The sequence below is a fragment of the Boleophthalmus pectinirostris genome, unplaced genomic scaffold (assembly GCF_026225935.1).
Source record: "Boleophthalmus pectinirostris isolate CB_2022bp ecotype Guang Dong unplaced genomic scaffold, ASM2622593v1 HiC_scaffold_22, whole genome shotgun sequence".
NCBI classification, from domain to species: domain Eukaryota; kingdom Metazoa; phylum Chordata; class Actinopteri; order Gobiiformes; family Gobiidae; genus Boleophthalmus; species Boleophthalmus pectinirostris.
The window spans coordinates 12,538,028-12,550,627 of record NW_026571190.1 but is presented as its reverse complement, the minus strand read 5'-3'; the positions used below and the strand labels follow the sequence as shown (position 1 = coordinate 12,550,627).

The following is a 12,600-nucleotide window of genomic DNA, read 5'->3' as shown; positions in this document are numbered from 1 at the left end:
GTGTAAACATGAAATAGTTACCATGCATTTTTCATTAGGACTTTTGGGCTTCGCGCCAGTAAAAATCTTTTGCGGCCAATGGGTAATTATCATCTCCCTTGGTCTATTAGTCTGAAAAGGATCATTCTGATAATATGCACATGCATCGTTGGGGATTCACTCAGGCAATGGACAAAACTGGGATTAAAGCCAGAAATATCTCAACAAGACACAATCATGATCCCAGTTTATTCTAGTTACATTTAAAGTGAGTGAGCCATTGGTGATCAGAAGGGCAGATGGCGCACATTGGCAGCCACGCTTCAGTCAGTCAAGCCCAGGACAGCTGTGGCTACATGAGCAGTTTACCAAGTGTGGAGTGAATGAATAATGTAATTTAAAGTGTTTGCGAGTGAAAAAAAAAAAAATTGCATAGATCACACTGTGTAAAACATTTCAAATTTTAACGTTCCTAGTTCAATAGACATGCTACTCCTGTTTTTCAACTCTTTTGTTAATTTTGTTTATTTTATTGGGGTACACTAAAGTAAAAATTGGCACAAGACAAGCCTATATACTGTAGCTTGAGACAGCAGCTCTGTTGGTGCTGAAGTGCTCACCGATAACTCAAACTTATTAGACTTATAACACCACTATTGAACTATTGATCCTCATGGGAAATTATTTGGATACAGTAACCCACAGATACAGTATATATTAGATAGACACACGTACAAAAGGAGGTAAAGGACAAACTGTGCAAAGATGAGTATTGATAGGCATGACATCTGTTACATAAAGGTGAGTGTAGGGTGGTGCAAAAATATCGAAATATCTATATATCGTATCATTTAATGTGATGATGCAGGATCGATATTGTGGGCTGCTGTATATATTGCCAAGAGTATTTTTTTTATATATTTTACTAAATAATTTTGTTACAGTGCTACAGTTTTGTTGCTTGTTTAGAGGAAAGAAACTCGACATTTGACATTTTCACTCTTTTGAGAACTAAAATGTGTGTTTCATATTCACTTAGCACAAACAGTGGTTTAACAAACACTTCTAGTATCACAGCCATCATTTAGACTTCAATCGATAAGAAATATATTGTATCGAATCGAATATGCACTGTATCGAGATATGTATCGTATCATGGCCTATGTAACTTCTTAATGATACCCAGCCCTAGGTGAGTGGTTGTACAGTTGTATGGAGTATGGTTTAAATGTAGTCCCATATCTCTAAAATAAAATAGACAGTTGGATACCTGCTACTGACATTGCACACTATTGTTGTGCCCTTTGCAATGCACTTCACCAGCCTTCCAGTTAGCTAGTATGAATGTGGTAATCTGACTGCGTGATGGTCAGAAACTAGCCACCATCCAAGTCTAGAAACATCTAACCTGCCTCTAATGTAGAATAAGTTAGAGCGGCAACACATTTTAATTCCATGTTTGTTTTGATTGTGAACAGATAGATTATAAAAGCAGCTTTCTGGGTCCAGAAAATGAGGCTACTGTGTGCGCAATCTGTATCCAATTATAAAGTGCTAAAAAGCATCAATAATCACTAAGTGCATTGTTAGCCTGCTAGTTGTTTTTAGCGTTACTGTAATGGCATTGCTGTGCTCTGCTTTGGGCTCAAAATTGTGAAAAGCATCATCACAGTGAATAATTAGGATGCTCGGAATGCGTTAGGAAAGTAAAAAATAACTTTGAACCACTGCAAAGCTTTGAAAATGAACTAGTTCTGTTTTTCACTATTTTGGGACAGTAAAAATCAGATACAGCTCACCAGGCTTTAGTTTTGGTTTAGCCCTAGTTTAGATCGAGCATTACACATTTTCTTGAGAACCGTCACATTCGTCCCCTGACTTTACCTGTCTGATGCGGTGTATCTTCTTCTCATCGGTCTCGGCGATGTAAAGCACTCCGCTGTACGACAGAGCGATGGCTGTGGCCCCCTCCAGCATCGTCTGCACCGCCCTCTTCCCCAAAGTGTACTCGATCCCGGGAACCTGGCAATGCATGGGACGCCCTGCAACGATCCGCACCTGAAAGACAAGGAAAAAGGATATGAAATATTATATAGCAAAAAGGAATATCAAAAAGTGTAGCGTGAAAGATCTTACAATACAAATAATTTGCTTTATATCAAACAATTTATAAATAATTACATGGAAAATGATAACATAACAGTCAAAGATATTTAAAGCAGTGATTTTCAACCAGTGTGCCGTGAGAAATTATCCAGTATCAGTTTTTTAAAATTAAAATTAATTAATTATTACCTGCAAATATTATGTCATTGTCGAGTGTCCGTGCTGTACTTGCTACAGCACGGACACTTTGGTACAGTGTAGTATATAATGACTGGCAGAGTGATCTAATATTCGTCCGGGTGGCAACAGGCAGCTAATTGCCTCGTTTCTTTAAAAGAATTAGTAACACATGTGCGTGGTGACAGTCATGGAGGAGTTTTTAAAACGGACGAATGCAAACTCCGAACTGGGTCTTGGACAAGATTCTGACCCAGAAGAAGAGCTTTTCAAGCTTAACTGCTATAAAAACTAAAAACAGAGAGAGACTGAGAGCTGTTGATGAAGAGCTTTGTGTGTGTCTTTCCTGCCAGGATATCAGCTTTGTGTTCATCAAAACAGGCGCAGGTCTCACACTGAGTAAGTAGAAATTAATGTAGAAATTATATTGTAATTAAATATACCGTATAGTGTCATTTTGTAACATTTTGGTTAGTGGTGTGCCGCAAGATTTTTCCAATGTAAAAAATGTGCCGTGGCTCAAAAAAGGTTGAAAAACACTGATTTAAAGTACTATTTATCATGTGTTTAATAGTGGTTCCCAGTTTTGTGGATTGAAAATAAACATCATATAAAGAAGAAATAAAAACCTATATCTTTCTGCAAGTCAAATCTAACATGGTAAGTAAACAAACTTCCTAAAGTTCTAATTAATGTTTTCTAAATGAGTTTTCTGGCTAAAAAACACCTACATTTTAGATAGAAACACTTTGGTACCTGTCTATTTTCTGTAATCTGCAGCACGACGTTGTTGTCCAGGACGTAGATGGAGTTGTCCATGGGGTTGATGGCCAGGTCTGTGGGCCACTCCAAACGAACCTGAAAAAAAATAAATAAATAAATGAAATGAAAAGAACATTTTATATAGGTTTACAGTTTAAAGAATGTGATGCTATAATCTGGGGGCAAGAGCCAGTTTTTTTTTTGTTTTCCACATCAAAAATTAAATTCACAAACGTTAAACCTGATTATTTTTATTACTGACAACTACTTTTCGAGACAATCTGTACTTTTAGTTGCCCCTCTTTTATAGTAATTATTCATATTATTACAGTGTTGTTATATAAAACCATCTCAAAGCAATTGTTTTTTAGCTTTAATGCTTTCTATATATTGTTTGTTTATTTACAATTTACTTTATTTTATTGTCTCCTGTCATGTTTCTAAAATGTGCTATGTAGACTAAATAAAGTGGATTTCAAAGTGGCAAACCATTAAAATGCTATCTACAGTAATTAAAATGCAATTGTATATACACCAACATTCTTATCTGCCTAAATACATGCATAAACATCTATCTATAACCTTAGTGGAAAAGATATTAGTCTGAGTGAAGCTGGGGACTTTGTGTGTGGGCAGCTGGTATACGTATAGCCACAGGAGAGGTCACAGGAGTCAAACTGAGCTGAACTACGTGAAGAAGGGTCCCGCGTCAATGAGGTCTAGCTACAGGCAGGGGGCGCTCTGGTCAGTGTGCCCTCTAAGCTCCAAGGACCAAACAGTGACCTCTCCGGTGCACCCCTGCCCTAAGTCAAGTACTGGCCCGCGCGGTTAGCACATGAAAGCTACCCGAAAGCTAACTGTAGGTGGTTCTCGGTGTTCTCTGACAGATCGCCGGACAATAAAGTGAAAGACTGTACATTTCAGACAGAGCTATTTCAGTCTGTTCTTTAGTCTGGGCAATGCTGGAAGAGAAGTTTTTAAAAGTGCAAAAAGGGCGTAAAGCACTTTTCACAGTGGTCTGGTTGCAGCTAAAATATAATAATATAATTCACCAATCAATAAATTGCACAGAGATAACTCATATAGAACGTGTTTGTTTATCAGACTGTACTTCCTACTGCTGCAGAATAAAGATTTTCAAAGTGGCACAGACAATATCAGATCTTTTTAGCAGTTCTAATGGAAAAACAGGGTGAATGGTCACTTGGCAAGTTTAACACTTTATATAAATAATATATAACTTTTACCTTTGCGATGTCCGTTATTATCTAGCAGAGGGACTGTTATTGGCAATTATACATTAGTTGTAATGAAAAATAACTATAAAAACAAGACAGTAACAAATATCTTTTGAATGAGACCATGATTTGCAAAATTAATCCCTTTTCCTATTTGCCATTAACCCATCTGACAATGTCTTTGTAGAGCAGCTGAGTCAGAAATGTCTAGATGTATGGTACATGTTTTAGGTTGATGTGGAAAACTACATTTTGTCTAGGAATTGAATCCCTAACCTTCTGGCTATGTGGAGCTCTACTACCTCTGTTGTATATCACATTAAGGCCACACTGTTACCTGTCTGATGTGCATGCTGGTGTCACAGGTCAAAGGTCGTGCAGAGGTCAGGTCGTTGCTGCCCAAAACAGTCGAGATGATTCCATTTCTGTCGACCTTTCGGATCATCGTCCCATCCACGAAGTATATGAGTCCATTCTTATCCACTGCAATCCCTGAGAGGAGAGAAAGTTTGCACATGTAAGAATACGTCATACAAAACATTTTTTATACAGCAGCAAAGTAAACTGTATAAAAAAAAATGGTTGCTAGGAATGTACTAAGAGATGAACAAGTCTGAAACACTGCTATTTAAAATTAACTAATTACGTTTTATGTTTTGAAGACAGTAAAAATCAGGTACAGCCCTTTTAAATCAGACTTTAATTAGTTTTTTGAGTAACACTTAGGCGTGCTGTTATTTCTTTTAAACATGTGTTAATTGGACAGATGGAGGCTCCATATATTTAAATAGACATCCTTCTGTACCATGCACATACAAAGTAGAGGTTGTGATAACAAGAATACAAAAGCGACACTTTAAAACTGCTACAGAAACACTGTAAATTGGACCGGAAAATTGAAATAATGAGTTGACAGGAAGTGTGCGTCAACAGTGACAAAATGTGATCTTTACATGTGTGAGAAGTTTACATGTTATTTTAGAGGAACATTAATTAAGTTTTATTCCAAACTTAGGAAAATAACAGGTAAATTATTTCAGCTAGTGCTAAAATACACTCATCTGTACAAATGATCAATCTGGGATGTATAGTGCCATGACAACTATTTGAATCTGAAGCATCAGGCGCCACCTAGTGCCTCCACTCAATTTCATTTCTCTCCAGCGACTAGGTCAGGAATTGGAATACGCTTAAACGGTTCGCAAAAAACGCAGAAGTGCGAGTTCAGGTACCAGCCAGTCAGCGAAGAGCCATACATTCTGTGTTGGCAACGATTCCCGAGATCGAGGATTTAAAGCCGGAACAAAGAGAACGTTTGGTGAATTTTATCAAGGGGAAAGACGTTATTGTCCTTCTTCCTACCGGATTGGGAAAAAGCTTAATATATCAGTTAACCCCATTAGCGGTGCATTACATATGTCATGACCAAATAGTAGCGATTGGTTAAATAAAAAAAGTACCTGCCTACCATCGAGCGAACAAATTCTAACACTGACTGGTCAGATGGATTCTACGATGTGAAACCTGTTGATGAATCAAGCTATTACAACACTGGAACAATCAAAAAATTCTAACTTTAGTTACATCCAAACAAAATAGTCTGAACTGACAGTAAAATAGGCTGTATCTTGATTAAAACTGTATTAACTGTAGAGCCCTAAAACTTAAAAACATTGACAAAAATCTTTATAGTGAACCATTGCTAGAGTAAACAAACCTTTGGGTCCCAGGAGCTGAGCCTCTGTGGCCTTTCTCCCGTCCCCACATCGAGCTTCATCAAAGGGAGGACACTGCTCTCCTGTCCCGGCCACCACCTCACCATTACCTACAAATACACACAGTTACATGCATAAAAAATACAATCAACGTGCTGGCACTAGGCTGAAAATTCAACTAGAGAGACCCAATAACCTGGCATATTTACATTTGTTCAGTACAGATTTACATTAATGTTCACTGTCCCTAAATTATAAAGAAATAAATACATAAATAAATACATATACAATTACATCTCAGGATATTGTCATAAATTGTCTTTCTTTCTCCCCAATTCTTTAACTCTGGCTTGGCTTTTTGAAAATGTAAATCAATGTTGGTCAATCCTCCAACTCCTTCTCTTCATTTCCAACAATGTCTTTATTTGGCTTAAACATCTTCAACCAATTTACAGATCCGATGACACACTAGAAAAACTTAAACGTGTGAGAATCTGCTGCCTTCTCCAAGTTTTTCCGAGTTAAATTTAGTGCAAATACAAAGTAGTAATCAAAAGTATTACTGATGAGATCCCGGGCGCCGCTCAGCATCTTGGGACGGTATATTCTTCTGGAGTTGGTGTCCGAAACGTAGACCTGACCGGTGACTGGGTCGGTTGCCAGGTAGTAGCGATGAGCGGGGTTGTTGCTATGGAAACAGAAGATAAAGTAAATAATGTTAGCTTATAAAAATGTGTTTGGCGTTTTGACCATTACATGATTGGGTACAACATAGTGAAAGTGTGGGGTGTGGGATGGGTCAATGTAAGACTGTAATATAAAACATGAGAGGAGACGATCAGGGGTGAAATAGTCTCCAGTCACACATGCCTGGAGGCAGACTGACAGATGTGGCTGCCATTTTGCACCTATGTTTTCTCAACTATGACCCAAACACTATTATACAAACACATACTGTAACACGCAGGGATATCTGGCAAAAACGTATTCTACAGGACATATTAACTGTAGTATGAAAAGTGGAATTGAACCTTCATCGTTAAAGGTCGATAACATAACCCCACCCACATAAGAATGCAATAAAACACAGCTCCGGGTATGTTTTTGATGAGGAAACATTATTACATAGATCAGAAAATAGCGTAATATAAGCCCTTTTGCTGTAAACAAAAGATAACATTTTTAATAAAGCCCCTAAAAGTGTAACATGTCCTCTAAAAAGGATAGACAATGTGGTGTGTAACAAAAATACTCCATAATTCCTTTGTTTTTTTTGAAGCAGTACTGAGAGCCACTGAAGGTTTCCTCATTCAAGTTCATGGCCCTAAAAGTGGTGTGAATTTGTAATAAAGTTATTGGCCTTAGCAGCTAAAAACTTTAATCCATTATCCTTTTTGCCAATGGAAAATACTTTTGAAATTTCACAATCCCCCAAGGACTCAGGATGCTTTCAGCGTTAATTTTTGTCCTTCACCACAAATGAATCTTTTTTACCCAGACCGAAGTGAACAAGGTTTTTCAATGCACTAAAAAATATTTGGAATAATTTAATCTCGCGGATGGATATAATGTATTTTGCTTCAATTTGGATCGAAAGAGACAATCTTCTAACATTGTGAAATAAAAATAACTGAAAGCCAAGACTGTTGATTAGTGCAAAGAGTGATATTGCAGAGGAAATTGGAATTTTTTTTTTTTCACTGCATTCGCAAGTCTTGCGCGCTATCGGCTTAGTTATAATTTAGCACCAATAGCAACAACATCTGATCGTGTTCTGAAATGGTTTTCACTTCACAGCTGTGTCTTGTCAGGGTCAAAAAATCACAAAAGTGCAAACCAGGGTTCAATACAAAGGGTGGCTATTTTTAAAGGTGCACTGTGTAACTTTTTAGTTGGGGGTCCGTCACTGCCTGGAATGTTCTAAAGTATGACAGTAAACAGATCAACCTTACATTTATTCAATTACATGTAGTTTTATTGCTCAAAAATAGAAAAAAACCGGAACTCTGACTGTGAGCGGGGTTGCCTCTCCACGGATCTGACCTGTAACTTATTCTGGTTTGGTCTCCATGAATATAGAAAGGTTTAATACCATACTGTGAAACATTCCAGACAAAGCAATAACATCTCCATGAAGATCTGTCTCTCTATTTCTATCTATTTTTAGTTTGAATTGTTCGTACGTAAAACAAAACCTTTCCAAAAAACTATTCTGAATAGTCAAATTGTGATGGGTGTGTTTTAGAATTGGACTGATTTTAATAATAGGTTTCTGTTCAAAGTTCATATTTTAAGCACATCCATCTGAAAAAGACAACAATATATGAGCTGACAACTGATACAAGAATCACATATATTCTGCGTTGGTACAGATCTAAACTACAGGGCAGGCAGTTTTTATGCAGAGTAAGACTCTTGTTTTGTTGTTTGTGGAGGAAATTATGGTACTTACAAATACCATCCATAGAAATTACAATTTTGCAATGAATCTTGCAGCCCTAATGCTCCAGTCACATTGTCAAATAAGCCTCTGCAGTTTTTGCTGTGAACCTTAAGTGTGGAGTCTGTGCCCTGTGCCTGGCTCTCATCACATTATCACAGCCTGATAATTAGCACTGCTATAAATACATCCAGACACGTGTTTTATTCTATTCCCAACACTGCAAAGAAGCCTACATCACTGGCATTCAAAGGTGCACTATGTCACTTTACTGGGGGAGGGTTTGTTAGCAGCTTGTCTCCATGGAGATGTTACTGCTTTGCCTGGTCCCAACTGGCCAAGTTACAGGTCAGGGGTCTCATTGATAAAGGATTGCGTAGGAATTTTCCTAAACAAGTGCGTACTCTTAGTGGCCACGAGAGGGGTGCGCCGCACACACTCCACCATGCAATCTGTGTCCAGGTCAGCACGGCCACAGACATTATTGTGTCCTTTATCTAGACCGGGATGGCCCTTAGGAGCAAGCTCTCATTTACAAGAGCTCCCTGTTACACAAATATGCAATATTTTGGGTTGTGGTCAGGTTCAGACAGCAGTCCATGAGGTGCTTCTGTGCGTATTCAGGCCACTCATGAGCTCCGTCTGAGAGAGGAGTTTTTTCTCACATCCAGTTGTTGTTAAATCCTTTCACATATTCAAATGCATAATATTGTCAAGAATAATGAGTGCTTAAATGCCCAGATCTAAAAGTGATTATTTTATAGACATGATTTAGATAGTTAAGAAAGTTAAGTTTAAAACCATACTGTGTGATATTATAGACAAGGCAATAATAATGTTCTCTGTCAGGCCAAAGCTGGCACCCCATCAGACAGTAGTAACACAGAGAGCATCTAATTTGAGAACACAGTGCCAGGTTGTCTAATCTTTTTATTTATTTATTATTATTTACTTTTTTTGGTACATAACATCAAAACAACAAGATTCTGAACTTAACTTAATCAAGTATCACATTCCTACTTTGCAGTTAAGTACCAGAAACTCATCCAATACTCTTGTTTTTTCAGCATCTAAAAGTGTGTTGTTTTCAGCAAATGCTGTTTCTCAGGTATACCTCATAGACACTACATGTCTTAATTACAGCTTTATTTGACCTGACATGTGTGAATACAGTGTGAAGGCACCACCTCCCTCCACACTTTTACACATTTAATTGGACTGCATTTTGTACAGGCACCAGTAGCACAAAAACAACTGATTTTCCTCTTTTCTGCCTCAGTCTGAATTTATTTAAGAAAATAAATTGGGTACGTACAAATGTGTGGATTTCAAATTAGCGCCAATCCCGCTGAAGTATTAGACATGCAAACAACACTTGATCATCTGGATATGTCAGAATGCATTATGGGAGAAGTGGTGGATGCGGAGAAGAGAGAAAGACAAGGACGAGACATCAGAGGAGGAGAGAAGAAAGGAGAGAATGAGATTGGTGAATGTCGACTGGTGTGGGGAGATGCTAAACTAATCCAAAATTACATCGGATTGCATTAAATTCATCGTAAAGATATGGTGGACTATATAAATATATGTGGACTGCATATACATGGGCTCCAGTTGCTAATTTTCATGGACCTCATTTTGAGAACTTTTAATCATTCAAAAGAGATACGTAATATTATGTTTTGAATTGTTAATTGCTATTTTATCACTCTAAAAAACTACAGTAGCTGAGTGGTTAACAGCAAAAGCTAAATTATGAAATATTTTGCAAGTCAAAAATCACCAAAATATCATTAGAGTTCATGAGACTGGAAATCCAATGGACCTAGAAGTATCCAAAGTCAGGATGATGCACTGTCAGTATTCTATCTATGTTTCAAAATGATGAAAAAATAGAGCAATTGTCATAGCTATTAACAATCTAAAAGATAATATTATATATTTTGAGTACAAAAAAGTCTTGACAGAATTGAGATACACCAATTCAGCTTTTTCACTTCGGATACTGATTCCAATACTAAAGTTTTTGCTGATACCCAATATCAACCATCACCGATACCAGTGTAGAGACTGAAAACAGCATATATTAAATTAAAACACAAATAAAATAAGACAAAACTGATACAAATGTGGTATCTCTCAAGTAACTACATAAAAATTGTGTATAAATAAAAGTTCAAATATTAGAAGACTTTCTTGGCCAACTACAAGGAGTAAATAGTCTTTTTACGTCATTGTACATGTCCAATAAGGATATTGAATGAACCGATATTTGGAAGTCAATATCCGATCCAGCTAAATTTTCATTATCGGTGTCGGCATCCGATATCATTATTGTCTCGGTGCATCCCTACACAAGAAGATGAAAAGCATTAATATATCGATGAAGCAAAAAATTTAATCTGCCGAGATGGGTAGAACATACAAACTCTGCATAGAAAGACTAAGGCGACCCGGAACTCGAACCAAAAACCTCCTTAATACCCGAAGAATGGAAAAGTTGGGCAGACATTAAAAAAACACAGAAATCCACCCTAAATATCCAGAATGAGCCTTTCCGACCCTCCTTGCAGACTCTCCTTGCTACCTCTCTTCCTGCCTCTTTTTTCTGACCCTCTTTTCTGGCTCTCCTTGCTTGGGGCGGTGCTGTAGTAATGGCTAAGCTGCTGGGAGCTGACACTAGAAGAATAGGTTTGATTCTGTGTGGACACTTGTCAGGATCAGGGCCAGAGGAAACAGAGGAGACAGAGGAGACAGTGGAGACACAGACATACAGGGGGAGAAACTTCTATTAAAGGACAAGTATTATGCGAAATGGAGAATGAGCAGTGTAGTGACTGTGATGGAGGGTTAATCACACTTACCTATGTCTGAAATCTTTGTTTCTTTAGAAAGCCAAAAGGAAAAGAGCAGAGTAGAGGAGTTAGTCAGGAGAGGACATGCAGAGACGGACAAAGAAGTATTCATCAAGAACTGGGTTTTATGAGCTACTTTTAGAGAAGAGAGTGTATAGGCTAATACTAACGCAGATTCTCAGGTTAATAGGAACAGAAGCTTAAAATTCAAAGTGCAGCAGCAGAAGAAGAAAAACATATGCAAAAAAAACCTCTTTCGTCTAGGAGTGGTTCATTATTAAAAAATCACGACAATAAGGACTTAAAATCAATACTTTTCAGTGAACCAGAAAAATATGGCTTCTAGGTAGATAGTTAAAACATCTCAACTACCTTCGAATTTTTTTGTATGAATATTTAATAAACATTTACATGATGTACAAGTTAATTTACAAGTTAACGTTTATTTAGTTTTAATGCTGAATATATAATTGAGACAGGTGAATAAGCATCTTTTGGGTTGCCAGATTCCGCAGCCAAAACCATCAAGTAAAGTTATGATTGTAAATGATTAAAATCAGGATCATCTGCAAACAAACACTTCAGGGTTTGAGGTGAGCATACCCATCTTAAAACTGACAAAATACAACACAGAAATAACCCTACTGAGAATGTCGCAATATAATGTCAACAATGTTACATCTAGTAAATAGTAAAACAGAATTTTCTTCACCACAGCTCAGAGTAAATGGTCTGAAACAGAGAGTTAGCAAAAGGTGGACCCAGCACGAGCCCGTAGTGCAGAAGTCACTGAAGGGGAAAGAGTTTTCAGATGTAGTTAGCCGTGTTGACTGTAGCATAGCGTCCACAAGTTAGATTTAAAAAGAGCAGTCTCCCGTCTCATCACTGGACTTTTATGTCTTTAAACTTTCGGCAGAGACTAGGGCAGTTCAGATGTTTTGAAAGGAATAGCACAGTTTCCAATTTGCTCAACTCTTTTTTCTCTTTTCTAAATATACAAATACATTACAAGGAAAAACATTACACAAGTTCCTTTTAAACAACAGCTATGTCCCAATTTCAAGCTTACTTTTTCATTAATTAGGCAGAAACATAAACGCTTACAAATGGAGGTTGAGATTTTCTTTTGGCATCCAGTACTTTTGTGTTTTACAACTGCTGTAATTTCAAGTTCTCACAGTTGCCGTGACATTTTTGGTCAGGTGAGTCGCCATATTTACTGAGGGGAAAACTTCAATGCAAGTAATGGGCTGCTTCACTTCACTCAAGTCCTCAAATTCTCCCAAAATAATGCCACAAATGATTTCAAATTGCACACAACAATAGAT

General features: G+C 37.4%; 1 protein-coding gene across 6 annotated transcripts in view; it reads right to left on the bottom strand.

Annotated features, from left to right (window-relative positions):
* LOC110167606 (teneurin-3-like) overlaps positions 1 to 12,600 on the bottom strand; it is a 595,717-nt gene that overhangs the window by 52,808 nt on the left and 530,309 nt on the right. For 4 of the 6 annotated variants that reach the window (XM_055158090.1, XM_055158089.1, XM_055158088.1 and 1 more), the window contains 6 exons: positions 11,282 to 11,302; positions 6,541 to 6,665; positions 5,980 to 6,087; positions 4,600 to 4,754; positions 3,019 to 3,120; positions 1,864 to 2,037 (listed from right to left, as the gene is read on the bottom strand). In XM_055158090.1, the coding sequence (XP_055014065.1) occupies positions 1,864 to 2,037; positions 3,019 to 3,120; positions 4,600 to 4,754; positions 5,980 to 6,087; positions 6,541 to 6,665; positions 11,282 to 11,302 (685 nt within the window). The remainder of the gene's footprint in view (positions 1 to 1,863; positions 2,038 to 3,018; positions 3,121 to 4,599; positions 4,755 to 5,979; positions 6,088 to 6,540; positions 6,666 to 11,281; positions 11,303 to 12,600) is intronic. The other 2 variants (XM_055158087.1, XM_055158091.1) reach the window with 1 other exon arrangement.